This window comes from Monocercomonoides exilis (assembly GCF_001643675.1).
Source record: "Monocercomonoides exilis strain PA203 chromosome Unknown scaffold22-1379369, whole genome shotgun sequence".
NCBI classification, from domain to species: domain Eukaryota; phylum Preaxostyla; order Oxymonadida; family Polymastigidae; genus Monocercomonoides; species Monocercomonoides exilis.
In genome coordinates, this window is record NW_027150567.1 from 340760 (window position 1) to 355551 (window position 14792).

A 14792-nucleotide genomic window follows, 5' to 3' on the forward strand; every position below is an offset into this window, starting at 1 on the left:
TCCAACACTCGCCTTGTTGGCTGAAAACACGATATTGGTGATGGAAAAGGTTGTGGATGACACTTCTGAATCATCGTTGTACTCGATCATGAGAGCACCGCCTCTTCCTCCAGAACTTGTATCCTCGCTCACACAGCAGGTGGAGAAGGTGGAATCACTCACAGAAAATGTGTTGGAAGAGGCAGATGAGGCGAATGAGATGCACCCGCCATTGGTGGCAGTCTGTTTGCTCAACTGTTCTGAGTTGATGTTGGTGATGGTGCAGTTGGTGAGGGAGAGGGAGAGGGCAGGGGAGGTGGCAGAGGAGAGGACACAGCTGGTGGGAGAAGCTGTGGAGGTGATGTGGGTGATGCTGGAGGAGTTGAGGGTGAGGGGATTTGTGAGGGAGATGAGGTGGAAGATGCTTTGGCTGTTGAGGGTGAGACTGGTGATTGCTGTGTGGTTGAGGGCGAGGGAGCCAGCAGTGAGGAAGAAGAGGGGGGTTGTGATTGAATTGGAGGTTGTTCCGGTGATGGTGGTTGTGTTGAGGTTGAGGGAAGGGGAGTTATCGGAGAGGTGGAAGAGGATGGGGGTGATTGCATTTGTGGAGTTGTGGGCGATGGCGAGGGCAGAGACTGTGAGGGAGCCCTGAGTCTGTTGGAAGAGGGCAGACGAGGCAGATGGATCTGGTGAAGAAGATGTTGATAATGATGAAAACGATGAAAACGATGATGTTGATTGTGATGACTGCGAATATGAGTTTGATGGTTGGGGAATGCCACTGGAGGCGATGGTGGTGGCAGTTGTGCCATTTCCAGTGATTTTAGTGTCAACTGCATTAAAAGTGAGTGTTTGAGTGGGGACAAATGTTGAGCTGAGGAGGGTGAGGGAGGCGTCTTGGAGGAGGGAAATGAAGCCAGTGAGGGCATACTCGATGGTGGCACATGGGGTCTGTTGGGGTCTGCCACAGGCATCAGCATCAGTTCCATTGCTGGCAACAATTTTGTTCTGGGCAATGAGGGGGAGCCATCCATTATACACAGGGTTATCATCTTGTCCATTATTATACACTCTTTTAGTTGGGGTTGTTGATCCACAATTCTCGAATGGTGATTGGGTGATGCTGCTTCCATTGAAAAACACATCATTGCCCCTGCCATTTTTGGCAGTGTTGCCATCGAAGAAGCAGAATGTGATGAATTTTATTCCATTCATCCAGGAATATGTATCTCTGAAATACACTGCAGCACCTCCATATTTAACAGAGGCAGTCAATTTGTTATTTATAAATTGGCAATCATTGACTAAAAATTGATTTGGTTTGTTATATGGAGGATAATTAAATGTGAGAGAGCCTGTCGAATCGCCACCAGAATTTGCAATGCACTTGCATTTGGTGAACAAGAATTGGCCAGACGCAGACAAGTCATTCAGCCTGTAATACCAACCAGTTCCGCACCAATCAGTTATTGAACAGCTTTCAACTCTGTTTTCTGAGAATGAATAAACAGAAGATGATTGTCGACCATCTATCACAGTTGCTCCTCCATGTAAAGCATAACAGTTTGTGAAATTAGATTTTGCAATGTTGATTTTCAACAAATAGTAACAGCACAACGCTCCTCCATGATCACTTGTTGAACAGTTGTCAAATGAGCAAGAAGTGATTGTGAGATTTGCATTTGTGCAAGAAACATAAAGCGCACCACCAGATGAAGATCCACCATTTGAGTCATTCCATTCACACCATTCAAAGCGATGGCTGTTTAAATCGAATGAAGACATTCTTCCAGGAGTTTTTCGATCAGTTTCATTTCCAACATGTACAACAGGAGCATTTGATAAAGTGCGTGTTTGGTGGAGGAAAGAAGCATTGAAGGCAGAGAGAGAAGTGGATGGGTCGTTAAGGTTGGGGAGGATGAAGCCATCGATGGGGTTGTGGGTGTGTTTGAAGAGAGATGAGTGGATGAAGAGGGATGAGTGAAGGGAGAAAGAGGGGATTGAATTGATGTTGATGTTGGTGGTAGTGGAAGAGAGAGAAGAGGAAGAAGTGGTTGAGGTGAATGGATTGAGTGAGTGTGAGGGAAGGGATGGAAGAGATAGATGGGATTGAGGAGATGAGATGTTGGAGAAGAGGGTGTTTGAGAGATGGAGATTGAGATGGATTTGGAGGTGGGGATGGGGTTGGTGATGGACGTGGAGAGGGGAAGGGGAAGGGGAAGAGGAAATCGAAGGGGAAGGGGAAGGGGAAGAGGAAATCGAAGGGGAAGGGGATGGAGAAGGGGAAGAAGATGATGAGGATGAGGATGAGTATGAGAAAGATGAAGATGATGGGGAAGGGGAAAGGGAAGGAGAAGAAATTGAAGAAGGAGAAAAAAGGAAGGGCTGGGTAAGTGAGATGAAGGAGGAGAAAGAGGAGTGGGAGATGGAGAATGAGACAGGGATTGGGGAGTGGGCATCTGAGAGGAGATTGTTTGGGGTGGAGAAGAGGGGGAAGGAGAGGATGGCAGGTTGGTGGGTGGTGAGGGAGATGTTTGTGAGGGCGAGGGAGGCATGGGCAGAGAGGAAAAGTGGAGATTTTGTTGCTGGTTGGGCTTGGCACGTGGAATATAAAATGGAGGCAGCTGAGTGGTGTTGGGCAGTGAGGAGTGGATAACCAGCGAGAGGGATGATGTTGAGATGTGTCACACACAAGGAGGTGTTGATGACGGAGATGCTTGTTTCAATGCATCCGATATGATCGAATAATACATTCTGAACGTTCACTGCTGGCCCAATCGGAACAATATTTTTTGCTTCGGTGTCTTTCGCGAGCACACTTAACATTATAACCGGTAAAAATACTGCCATCAGATTCCTTGCCATATTCCTCAAGATATATGACTTCCAAACATAATCAAAAATGAAATATATATTATGCGAATGATCAAAAATATCAAGAAAATTTGATGATATGAAATATAAATTCATAATATGATTAAAATGACAAATTAATGAGAATAAATATTCAAAACAAATATAAAAGATTGAAATTCATTTTGTTTTTCAATTCAATTGATGAATCATTTTTATTTCACAGTTTTTCAAATTTTTCTATCAATGCAATCACATGATTCTATTATTTCATGGATAAATTAACAACGAACTGCACATCTGGAAAGAAATTAAGACATATTAATTCTATTTATTGAATGCTTATTAATCATTAACCATTTTGAATGAACATTTTTTTTTTGAAAATAATTAATTAAAAAGAAGAAATTGAAAAACTTCGAAAATAAGTGTTAAACAAAAAAATTCAAGAAAGAATTATTAGATATCACAGCGAAAGATATATTACAAATGATGTTTGAAATAATTTTGTTTTTTATGAATTCATTTGTTTTGCCATTTCAAGTGATAGAAAAAAGTGCATTTATGTTGTGTGATTTTTTTATCCGGACATTTTTTTTTATCCGGACATTTTTTTCATTGGTGTTTCTCAATAAATAAAAACTTAAAATAGAAAAATCATATTGAACCAGGTTTGAATACGTATTTCATGTTTATAAAAAAATTTTTTTTTCATTTAAATTTTTGTTATTGATGAAGATCTTGAGAATTTTTAATTACAGATATCGCAAAAAATTCCGGACATCGCACAAAATACCGGACAAGATCGATATCTCAATAACCACAAGAAGAAAAATTCTGTGAAATTTCCTCTTAACATATTTCATCAATACAAACTCACGTGACATACAAGTCTTTCATTACTTCCTCATTTATGCTCAGAGAAAATTGTTATTTAATTCTCGGAGAAATAGGTTCTTGAGTTTCTCCGAGATTTCAAAAATAATTTTTAATGAGCACAAATGAAGCTATTTTGAAAGTCTTGTTCATCAAATGAGTTTGCGTCGATTAGATATATTTTGAGGAAATTTTTTCGAATTTTTCCTCTTGCGGTTATTGAGATATCGATCTTGTCCGGTATTTTGTGCGATGTCCGGAATTTTTTGCGATATCTGTAATTTTTGATCATTTGTTTTGTCCATTTTGGACTATCTTTCTTTTTTTATTTATTTTTAACTATAAGGCTATGAAACACACACAATGAAATTTTATAATTGCAAATATTATTTATTTTTAATTATTTGGGTGATTCTTTTTGAAAAGTCACAAATGTTTTATTTTCAACAAAATCTTAAATTTCATATTTTGCTAAGTATTTCGTTAACAAATATCAAACTTCACTTAAATAAAATCTATTTCTTGATAATGCGATTTCGAACATTTTTGAGGAGATTTGAGAGCTGAAACAGAAATTTGAGGAAAGAATAAAATTTTTGATACATTGAAAATAAAACATTTGTGACTTTTCAAAAAGAATCACCCAAATAATTAAAAATAAATAATATTTGCAATTATAAAATTTCATTGTGTGTGTTTCATAGCCTTATAGTTAAAAATAAATAAAAAAAGAAAGATAGTCCAAAATGGACAAAACAAATGATCAAAAATTAATTAAAAATTCTCAAGATCTTCATCAATAACAAAAATTTAAATGAAAAAAAATTTTTTTATAAACATGAAATACGTATTCAAACCTGGTTCAATATGATTTTTCTATTTTAAGTTTTTATTTATTGAGAAACACCAATGAAAAAAATGTCCGGATAAAAAAAAATGTCCGGATAAAAAAAATCACACTATTTTCATATAAATCATTGCAATTATCAGAAAAATGAAATGAATAATTATAAATTATTACTTTCTCAATGTTTCTATTTATGAAAACTATCTTTAAAGATGAGGTTTAAAATTTATGATTCATTTGAAAAAATTTTTAACTTTATGTATTTTGAAAAACTCTTTGAAGTTTCAAAATTTCATATCAAATTATTATTATTATTATTATTATTATTATTTTGAATAAGAATGTCAGAATTATGATCATGCGAAATTAAATGTGGCTAATCCTTTTTGAAATCACACTTTCGTTCTAGTTTTAATCAAAAAAATTTATTTAAAGGGATTTTGAAAAGTTGAACTTAAACCGATAATACATATTGTCCATGATGTTGTTATTATTAAAACAAAATTATTACCAAAATCCCACTGAGATAGAAATTTTGATCAAAACTTGAACGAAAGTCTGATTTCAAAAAGGATCATCCATATCATAAAAAATTCCGACGTTTGATCATACATTTTTTTCATTAAAGGTGGGGTTGATGAGATAATTTTTATTGAAAATTACATGAAAATATTGTTTAACATATTGTCATTATTAATTATTTGTTGATTTTAATTTGATTTTAATTGCTTTTATTGCTAATTTTGAAAAAAACAAAAAAAATTATTCTGAAAAATCAAAACTTAAGTACATAGAACAATAGACTTGTTCAATCGTTAATATAACATGATTACAATAATTACGATTATGTAATGTACACCAAAAATAATTCTAATTCGAAAAAAAATAATTCGATTTCGAATATGAATATTTCAATTTCGAATATGAATATTTCAATTTCGAATATGAATATTTCAATTTCGAAATTCATTAAAAACCGAAAATTTTTATTTATCTCTATAACGCATTTCAGAAAATTTCAAGTTATTTTTTAATCAATCAAATGTAATTACTCAAAGAAAACTGTTTTTTTTATTGAAACAATCAAAAAGTCAATTTTTTAAAATTTTTTTCCATTTTTGAAAATCATCACTGAAATGATAGAAATTTTTTGAATATTCATTCTATTAAAAAAACAATTTTAAATCTTTTCAATTAAATTTTTTAATGAAAAACCTTTTTATGTGCCCATAATTATATAATTTTTTAATGATCTTTTCTGATTTTGGTAAAAGTGAGTTTTTCGGAAGATTAGAACCATTAATATTTATTAATCCATGCCATCCAAACAATAAGATGAATATGCAAAAAAAACATTTGTTTTAATTCAAATATGTTTGCGCCATTTTCATTAAATAACTTTCAGTTACTTTTTTTTCCTTATTTTGTGGATATAACAGTTATTTCTGTTGAAATTATGTGGACAAATATGCAGTTGAATCTACTGTTTGAACAAAATAAAACATCTATGCTCGGACTTCCAGCTGACTTTTACCGAATTTTTATTTGTTAAAAATATGTTTGTTTTTTGTTTCATATCAGATCAAAATAGATTTATGAAGATTTTCCTTTTTTTTGTGTTTTGTGCTTTTGCAGAGCATCAAGAATTTGCACTGAGATTCAGCACAGGAAACGATGAGGATTGCCGAACTGATCATTCAAAGCCATGCAAAACATTTTCTGGGCTGTTTCGAATCCTGGATGGACAATCTGAGGTTGCAATTTTCCCCGAGAAAACGAAAGAAGTTCAACATCCATCGACTTTGGATAAAGCTTTGGAATACGTTTTGTTTAATCAAGAAAATGACCAAAGCTTCATATTCACTTCTCCAGCAGAAACAGAGCCTTTGTTGAAGTTATCAAATGTTAAATGGTTTGTTTTTGCCAACCATTTTAAATATTGCATCATTATTAAAAAATTTGCAACATATTTGTTTCAGCATTGATTTTGTGCTATGTCTGTTTTCAACTTCAAAGTCGCCAATTCTCGAACTTTCAAATGTCAGAACAATAAAATTTGAAGGATGCATTTTTTCTGGAGAGGGAAATGAAAAGGGAACGGGCCCTCTTGTGAAAGTTGTTGACACAGATTATTTTTGCACTTTTTCGAAAACGAAGGATGATACAACAACAATGACAAGCTTTGAACACCACACGATTGATGGCCAAGGAGCAGGACTTTATGTTGAAGTTGCAAAGAAAGTTGAAATTCATGACAGTGCATTTGTGGATCTGATAGCAACACAAGGAGGGGGCTTGTTTGCTGGAAAGGAAGTTGTGGAGTTTTCAATGGAAGGGTGCAAAGTGGCAGATACAAAAGCAACCGGAGAGCAGGATAATGGAGGCGGTGCAGGCGTGTACATATCTTCCGTGAGCGCCGAATTGGAAGCTGAGGAAAAAGCAGCAAAATTGAAGTCATGCTCTTTCTTGAACTGTGACTCGGGGAGAGGAACAGGAATGGAGCGAGGGTTTGGCGGGTGTGTGTACACAGGGCGTTCGATTGTGTGTGAGCGATGCAGCATGTCAGGCGGGCACGGGAGGCGAGGAAATTGCCTGTCGGTTAACGGGAGGGGAATAAAGGCAGGACAGAAGTGCTTGGTGATGGACTGCGAATTCAGAGGAGAGTGGAGGGCAGATGCGAAAGACGAAACGGTTGCGGAGGTGCTTTTGCATGTTCTGGCGTTCGAAGAGCTGAATGTGTCAGGAAACTCTGAGGGATACAGCAACTTTTTTGAGAAGCAAGCATCGAGTCTGACGACTGCAGGGATCTATTGCGCAGATGTGGACAAAATGTTCATTTCGAAGTGCAAGTTCGAGAACTGCTTTGGATGCGACGGTGGGTGCATTGCAGCTGAGCCAGTGGCGGATTGGCAAAGCGAGATGAGTGTGATGGAGATTGTGCATTGCGAGATGAAGGGCAGCGAAGAGGAGGGCAGGCATTCTCAGAAAGGAGAGCCGAAGAATTCAGGAGCGATGGTGTTTGCGCAGAAAGTGAAGAACGTGACGATATCGAATGGGAATTCGGACAAAATTGCGAGCATCTGGAAGCACACGTCGCTTGCGAATGAGCGGAGCGGGGGTGTTGTGTGTGAGAATGCAGATGTTCTGTCACTTTCGGGTGTGAAGCTTGAATCGCTGAACGGATTGTGCGGAGGAGCGATCTTTGTGAAACAGGATGTGAAGCTGGTTGAACTGAAATCGCTGACGATTGCTCAGTGCAGTGCCATCTACAGCGACAAAGACGCTCAGAGCGGAAGAGGAGGAGCCATGTTCATTGCAGATTATGCTCCAAAGGCATTTTCTTCATTGATTCATTCGTTAACATCGTCATTCTCTTGTCATTCATCTGTTAATGATGCCTTCACGACTGTGGATATCAAGAGCTGCCACATCAGCAATTGCTCAGCCACAGAAGGCGGAGCCATCTTTGTGGAGACTTGCGAAAGCGATGGAGCGCAGAGAAAGAAGCTTTTGATTGACCAAACAGACTTTGTCAGCAACAAAGCCAAAGAGGAAGGAGGAGCCATTATGATACGCGAAAAGAAAAATAGAGAGCCAGCAGACAAAGAAAAAATTCATTTCACAAATTCAACTGCGCTGAAGATGAAAAAGAGAGCAGAGAATGAAGACAATTCTTTGCACTTAATCCAAAACAGCCGATTTTCTCACAACGAATGCAAAGCGAAGGCCAGCAAATCTGTTTGGGAACTTTTTAATGCGAAGGCAAGCGAATGGCCAGTCACGCCGTGTGGAAGTGCCATATCGATCAGAGGAGCAGACGAAGCAGCAGAAGCAGCCGAGCCATCTCATTCGAATGAGCAGGCAGAATATCTTCTGCTGTCTTCGTCTTCGGAATATGTGAGCAACGTGCACACAGCCATTTATGCTACGAAAGGAGCGAAAGTGAAGAGCCGCAACGATTCATTCAGCAACAACGTCGAAAGAGACAAAGAGGATTTGGAGATTCTGGTTGACATTTCGTGCGAAAACGCGGAAGTTTCAGTGACATCGCCGAGAAATAGCCATCCGCAGCGGCTGTGTGATGAGACGTGCCGAAAGCTGTCAGCGGCAGAGGAGTCGGCTGTGAAGTGTGAGTTCTATCCGACGAGGGACATTCAGCCCAGCTACTCCTCTGTTTTGTATGCGACGCCATTGAAGTTGCCTTCGATTGAGTTCAAAGGGCGCCATTTGTATCCGCTGAATGTGCCGATTTTGTGGATTGGGAAAAGCGAGCGGACAGAGGAGAATTCGAAAGAAGGGGTGAGCGTTGAGTTGGAATCGAAGAAGGAATCGAATGCCACGTCGCAGTATGTTTTTCGCTCGAAAGGAGAAATTGATGTTTCGAAGCTGAGTGTGGCTGCGCCTTCTGTGTTGTATCTGCATGTTTCTGTTGACGAAGGCGAAAGCTGGTCAGCGGGAATGAAAATGAGCGTTGAAAGGAAGAAAAATGGGGTGCCTGGATATGGAATAGCTCTGATTGTTGTTGGGTGTGTTTTGGCTGTTGGCGCTGTGATATTTGTGGTTGTATTTTGTGTTGTTCGGAGAAGAAAGAGAGGGTACAAATCCATCACAACCAAATAAAAATACAACTTCAAATGACATTGCCCATGGCTGATGGTCAATTCTTCTTGTTTAAATGTATTCATTCAATTTCTGTTTTATTTGAAAAAATCTAAAATTTTATGAAAGTTTTTTATTGTTCTTTTTGAGCGTTTTTTTCTATTTTAATAAAAAATAGTAAGGATGAAAAGAGTAAATGAGATTAATGTTTTCCTTTTCAAATAATATAGACCTTTTATGAAGCGGAGTGAAGTATATGTTTATTGAGATTTGTTTTTATTTTTTTACCAAATTTGTAAATTTCAATATGAATTCGTGCTATGAAAAAGTTTTTATTATTTTTTTTGAAATGAAAATAAGAAGAGCAATTTTTAGAAGATATTTTCTTAATCAAAATCATTTTTTTCGAGGAAGTGGATATTTTGATAACGATTATATTGAAAAGTGTTTTTTCAATTCACATTTGGAGCATTATAATAAATTGGTTGTGCAAAATCAAAAAATTATTTTTATTCAGTTCATTTAAATATTATTCAAAAAATCAAGTTTTTTCAATAAATACTCAAATACCGTTCTTTTTTGTTCAAAAAATTCAGTTTGTCTCATTAATCTTTCTTCGACTATTGATTGAAGTTGTTTTATTGAATATTTCCTTCGGATTTGGCATTAATATATAGGCAGGGACAAAACCCGGGACATTTGGTGTGGTTTTCGTGAACTTAAAAAATTCTTTGATTTGTAATAATATTCACCTTTTTAATAAAATTATTTTTAACAAGAAAGAAAGGAACAAACAAGAGTAATTTGTTTTATATTCCTTTATGATATGGTAGAAAAGAAGTTTGATATCAAAAGAGGAACAGAAAAAAAAACAGTTCAAAATAGAAAGAAATAGTAGTTAACATTTCAAAAGAAATAATTTGCACCTCATCAAAAGAATTATGAACCGAAAACAAAAACTGAACCCCATTGACTTTCTGAAGTTTTCTTTCTTTTTTTTTCTCACTTGGAAACAGTATCTCTTCTTCCAATGCGTTTGATTGCAATTCGGGATATTTTGTTGTGTCAGACATTTTGATAGAAACCTCTTCACGAAATATAGGTTTCTTTTTTTGATCTTGAAAGTCAACACTTTCATTAGGAACAGAAATGTCAGAGCTTGTGTGAATAATATCAGATGACTCCTTTTCACAAATTTTTGAGATTTCGTGTTGATTCTCGGAATGAATTGTTAAACTTTTCTTCTTTTTCTCTAATTGAACTGAATAGCTTTCGTAAAAAGTGTCTCCGGTAATTAGTTTCATACTGATATTATTTGTGAACCCTGAGCAATTTGATTCATTCACGTTTTCGAATTTTTCTGAGATTTAAGGAAGACACTGATAGACCACAGATGGATCGAATGGATGAATTCCACAAGCTTCAAATGACTTTCTCACTATTCTCGGAGATAGAGAGTCGCAGACAGCTTCTAATACAGCTGGAATCAATGCTTTTCTATACGAAGTAATTGATGAATCAGAAGGGATCAAAAATGCACGTTTCAAGCTGTTTTTAAAATGTGCAAAAACGAACCTATCCAAAGGTTGCGTTAAGTGAGTAGTGTGGGACGGAAGAATTAGAAGATGGATGTTGTGTTTCCTGCACAAAGAAATAACAGGTTGGCAAAGTCGAGATGAATGACCGTCGAGAATGATTAATGCGTAAGAAGATGGCCCGTGTAGTTCCACTCGTTTCTCATTAATTTTTGGTAAAAAATCTTCGATCATAATTTTCTCAAAATCATTCTTGCTCATCCAGCCAGTCCCGTTTGCAATGCAATTTGTTCGATGGTACTTTAATTCCTTCAAATCTTCAGACAGCGTTTGAGATGGTCACAACATCACAGGATCCAGTGATGTTCCATCGGCAAAAATTGAAAAAAACAATGTCGCATTTTTCCTTCGCTGCACTTCATGCAAGAGAGCATGCTGAGTTTCTTTTGTGACGACGATTTCATCTTCGGACTGTTTCATTGTAACTCCGGTCTCATCCATATTGATTATCAAATCTGAAGAAAATGAAAATCATCAATAACATTTTTTAATGTACTAAATCAATTTCTCATATTTTCGATGTTTGAAGCTTTAAGTCGATGCATGTCAATGTATGTTGGTTTGATCAGTTTCAACAATCCGCTTTTATTTATAAATCTGCGAGCCCATTTTGTATTCATTTTGTGACACTGCAAAGATGGAGCGCTTTTCTTATTTTTTTTCATCATTACGTTTTCTGCCTATCAAAAAATACAAATTAAAAAAATCATTATCAAAATAAATCACACGAATTTTATTATATCCGAAACTGTCAATTTGTTGGAAGAAGATATTTGAGCTCTTGCGCAGTCTTCAATTTCCTCAATTTCTTCTTTATTAAATAACCCTGGTCTGCCAGAGCAGTGAGGATTTCTCCCAGCCTTTATTGATGCTATATGCCTGTAGATGGATGAATGAGATATGATTTTAGCTTTAACTAAATCTGAAGGTTTGATTTTATCTTGTTTTAAAAGATAATCAACTTTTTCTGCTTTTGAAGTGAGCCTGCGAAACTCTGCCGATGCTTTGATAGGAGATAATTTATTGGAAGAGAAAGAGTATGTCATGTGTGTATCTTTTATTTGATTTATGGAAACTTGATCATGCAATTTGATTAAAGTTCTTTTTTCAGAAGCAAATATTTTCAAAAGTGAACAAATGATTTGATCAATAAAACATATTGTTTGTCAATTTATAATTTGCGATTGTTTTTAAATAAACATCAAAAAAAAAATTATTTTAGACTGAAGTGTCCCGGGTTTTGTCCCTGTCTATAAGATGAATAATCATCAAACTTAACCAAAGATTTGAAACATAATGTCTAATGATTGAAAAAAGAAAATGAGAAATTCTTGATTTCTTTTTGTTGATTGCACGAAAGGAAAAACAAAAATTGTTCGTTTCAAGAAAGCCTCATTATAATACATATCCAAAGTGAAGGAAAATTTTATTCAAATTGAAGAAAATGAACATAAAAGGAAAAAATTCAAAAACATTCTAATTTAATAATTAACAATAATTTCAAATTGAAACTCTTCTGTTTAGCAAACATGAAAGCATATCTCATAAGATATTGACATTAAACCGTTTTCTTAGGAAAGAAAATCGAATATCAATTCCTTCTCTTATAATTGAGAACCACGATCTATGGGTAGTCGCTAGTGAGGATCAAGGTTGTGAAATGGTGGAAAATTCTGAAATGCAATCGACAATTTCACAACAACTTAACCATAAACCAACAATTGGATAAAAAACGAGCTAACCAACTGAACAAGCGTTATCACATACTTTATTAACGCTAAGAAAAGGAATAAACAAGAACACCATAACTCGAAACACTTATTTACATGGGTGGGAGTGAAACGGTGGTGGGCCAAAGAGAAGGAATTGATATTCGATTTTCTTTCCTAATAAAAGTGCATAAGCACCTTTATTGTCAAGAAAATCTTCAATCAATTCCTTCTCTTATAATTGAGAACACAAGTTAATTGGGAGATGATGAGACCATCATCAGAACAGCTTTCGTGATCGTCCTTTGCTTTTCCTCTGATTCCTTCCTTATTTGGGCCCTTGTTCTGATTATGAACTCTTTTACCTGTTCTGGCGGATCTCCTTTTCCTTCACTGGGCTCTTCAATCCTTGTAGGCCTCATTGGCTGTTCTTCCCCACTTCTTTGTTCTGCATTCTCTCGTTGACAAATGGAGCTATTGGCTTGTGGTTTAGTTGTTTTCTCATTTCCGCCTCTCTTCTTTGCTTCGGATCTTCTGTACATGGCTGTGCTGTCTGCATCCTCTCTGTTCGCTCTATCTTCTTGATCGTTTGTTGTGGAGGCAATAACGCGGGCCATTGATGATGCTAGGTTTGATCGAAAATAATGTTTGACCAACGTGTTTGTTCGTGGTGACAATCTTGCAAACCTTGCCACTTGTTCTGGGGGAATTCCTGCCATCGTCAATGCTGAAAGGCTTGCTGCTTTGATCGAGTATGGTGTGAATCTCTTGGGCACTCCTGCATCATAAATCGCTTCCTTTGCGAGCTTCCGAATTCCTTCTGCAGCTAACGGATGAAAGTTCTCTGTGTTAAGAAGCAATTTGTCTGTGTGACTGTTTTTCTCTTGGACTTTTTTCCACAATTCCTGGATCGCTGATGCGGGACAAATCAAACTCAGTTCTGGTAAGAACGGAACAGCAATCTCCGTGCGTGTGTTTGAGGTCTTCAACTTTGTGTCCAAATACACGCCTTCCTCCTCAAACCTGCTTTCCAACATATTGATCCTCTCGAGCTCCGTGAATCTACAAGCTGAAAACAACATCGTTAGAACAATTACTTTCATAGTGAGCTGTTTAAAGCTTAACCCTTCATTTGGTCCCAGGCCAGAAAAGAAATTAAGCACTATTCGAGGATTCCAAATGTCTCCTGTCTTCTTCTTTCTTGACTTGTCCGTCCTTCGGAACGATCTAAAAAGGGTACGAATAATAGGGATGTCTCCAAGGAAGGAAGAGAATACAATATTGGAGTAAAGCGATACTGCTGCCCTTGTCAATTGAAGGCAAGTTAACTTCATGCCACCGTTCCTAAGCGATAGAAACACATTTGCACAACATGCGGCCCACTCTTGAATAGACTCCGGTATTCTTCCATGTCCACACTCTCTCCATTGTTTTCCAAAATGAGCAAATCCATACAGATACCCTCGCCATGTGCTCTTGGATATGCCTGCTCTGCACTCTTCTGCTAACGAGAAAGGGATTGATTTTTGTTCCAATGCATTCTTCCACCATTGTTCCCCATCGCGTAAGGTGCATTCAGCCAGATTATCCTCAATCGACCTGGTGGAAGACTCGCACCTGTCCATTGCATCGATGGACCCTTCCGCAGAACCTCCTTCTGATTCTTCCAAGTCCATTCCAAATGGGGAATGGACCTTAACAAGCTCTCCCAATTCTGTCCCTTCCAATTCGGCAGGAGTAATATCACTTGTGCTCTCTCCTGTCGTGCTTTCTGGATCGTCGGAATCACAAGCGGGATCGGTGGATGAGCTAACACGACTTCGTTCTTCCAGGGAAACATCAGTCCGTCTTCTGCAAGCTGACTTCCTATTCCGCACCATCTTCCCACTTTGCGATTGTGTTGCGCTGCAAACGCGTCCAGCGTTGGAGCAATGTTTAGTTTCGTCATTATCTTTTCCCATTCTTCGTCCTGCACCTCGTAGTCTCCTGTTCTCTCCAGTCGTGATAACGCATCTGCTCTTGTGTTCAGTACACCTGGAACATGTGACGCTCTCAACTCTATGCCTAGATCTTGTTTTAGTCTCCATAATTTCCTCAGCACTGGTCGAAGCTTCTTCCCTGCATTCCATCTGTTTATGTTGAACACCACGGATGTATTGTCCGATCTTAGGTGAAGAAAGGACACGTGATGTTCCTGAAAAATTGGTGAGAAGTGGCTCAGAGCAAGAAATACTGCCATTAGTTCCCTGAAATTGGATGATTGCTTTCTCACTCTGTGGGGGAACGGATTGTGCGCATCGAGGAGCTGGTTGTTCAAGAGGAGCGAAGCTCCCC

The 14792-nt window shown here is 37.3% G+C and overlaps 3 protein-coding genes across 3 annotated transcripts; 2 read left to right on the forward strand and 1 right to left on the reverse strand.

Annotated features, from left to right (window-relative positions):
- Positions 1-40: 40 nt before the first annotated feature.
- On the forward strand, positions 41-631 carry MONOS_9447 (uncharacterized protein; the record flags this gene model as incomplete). The annotated part of the gene is made up of 1 exon (XM_067879946.1): positions 41-631. The coding sequence occupies one exon, from the start codon at positions 41-43 to the stop codon at positions 629-631; it is 591 nt and encodes a 196-aa protein (XP_067727416.1).
- Positions 632-817: 186 nt separating this feature from the next.
- MONOS_9448 (uncharacterized protein) lies at positions 818-2949 on the reverse strand (the record flags this gene model as incomplete). The annotated part of the gene is made up of 2 exons (XM_067879947.1): positions 818-940; positions 976-2949. The coding sequence occupies 2 exons, from the start codon at positions 2947-2949 to the stop codon at positions 818-820; spliced, it is 2097 nt and encodes a 698-aa protein (XP_067727417.1).
- Positions 2950-6150: 3201 nt separating this feature from the next.
- Positions 6151-9482, forward strand: MONOS_17566 (uncharacterized protein; the record flags this gene model as incomplete). Its single annotated transcript, XM_067870498.1, has 2 exons — positions 6151-6467; positions 6535-9482. 2 exons carry the CDS (start codon positions 6151-6153, stop codon positions 9173-9175), a joined length of 2958 nt encoding a protein of 985 aa, XP_067727418.1. The 3' UTR covers positions 9176-9482.
- Between the last annotated feature and the right edge of the window lie 5310 nt (positions 9483-14792).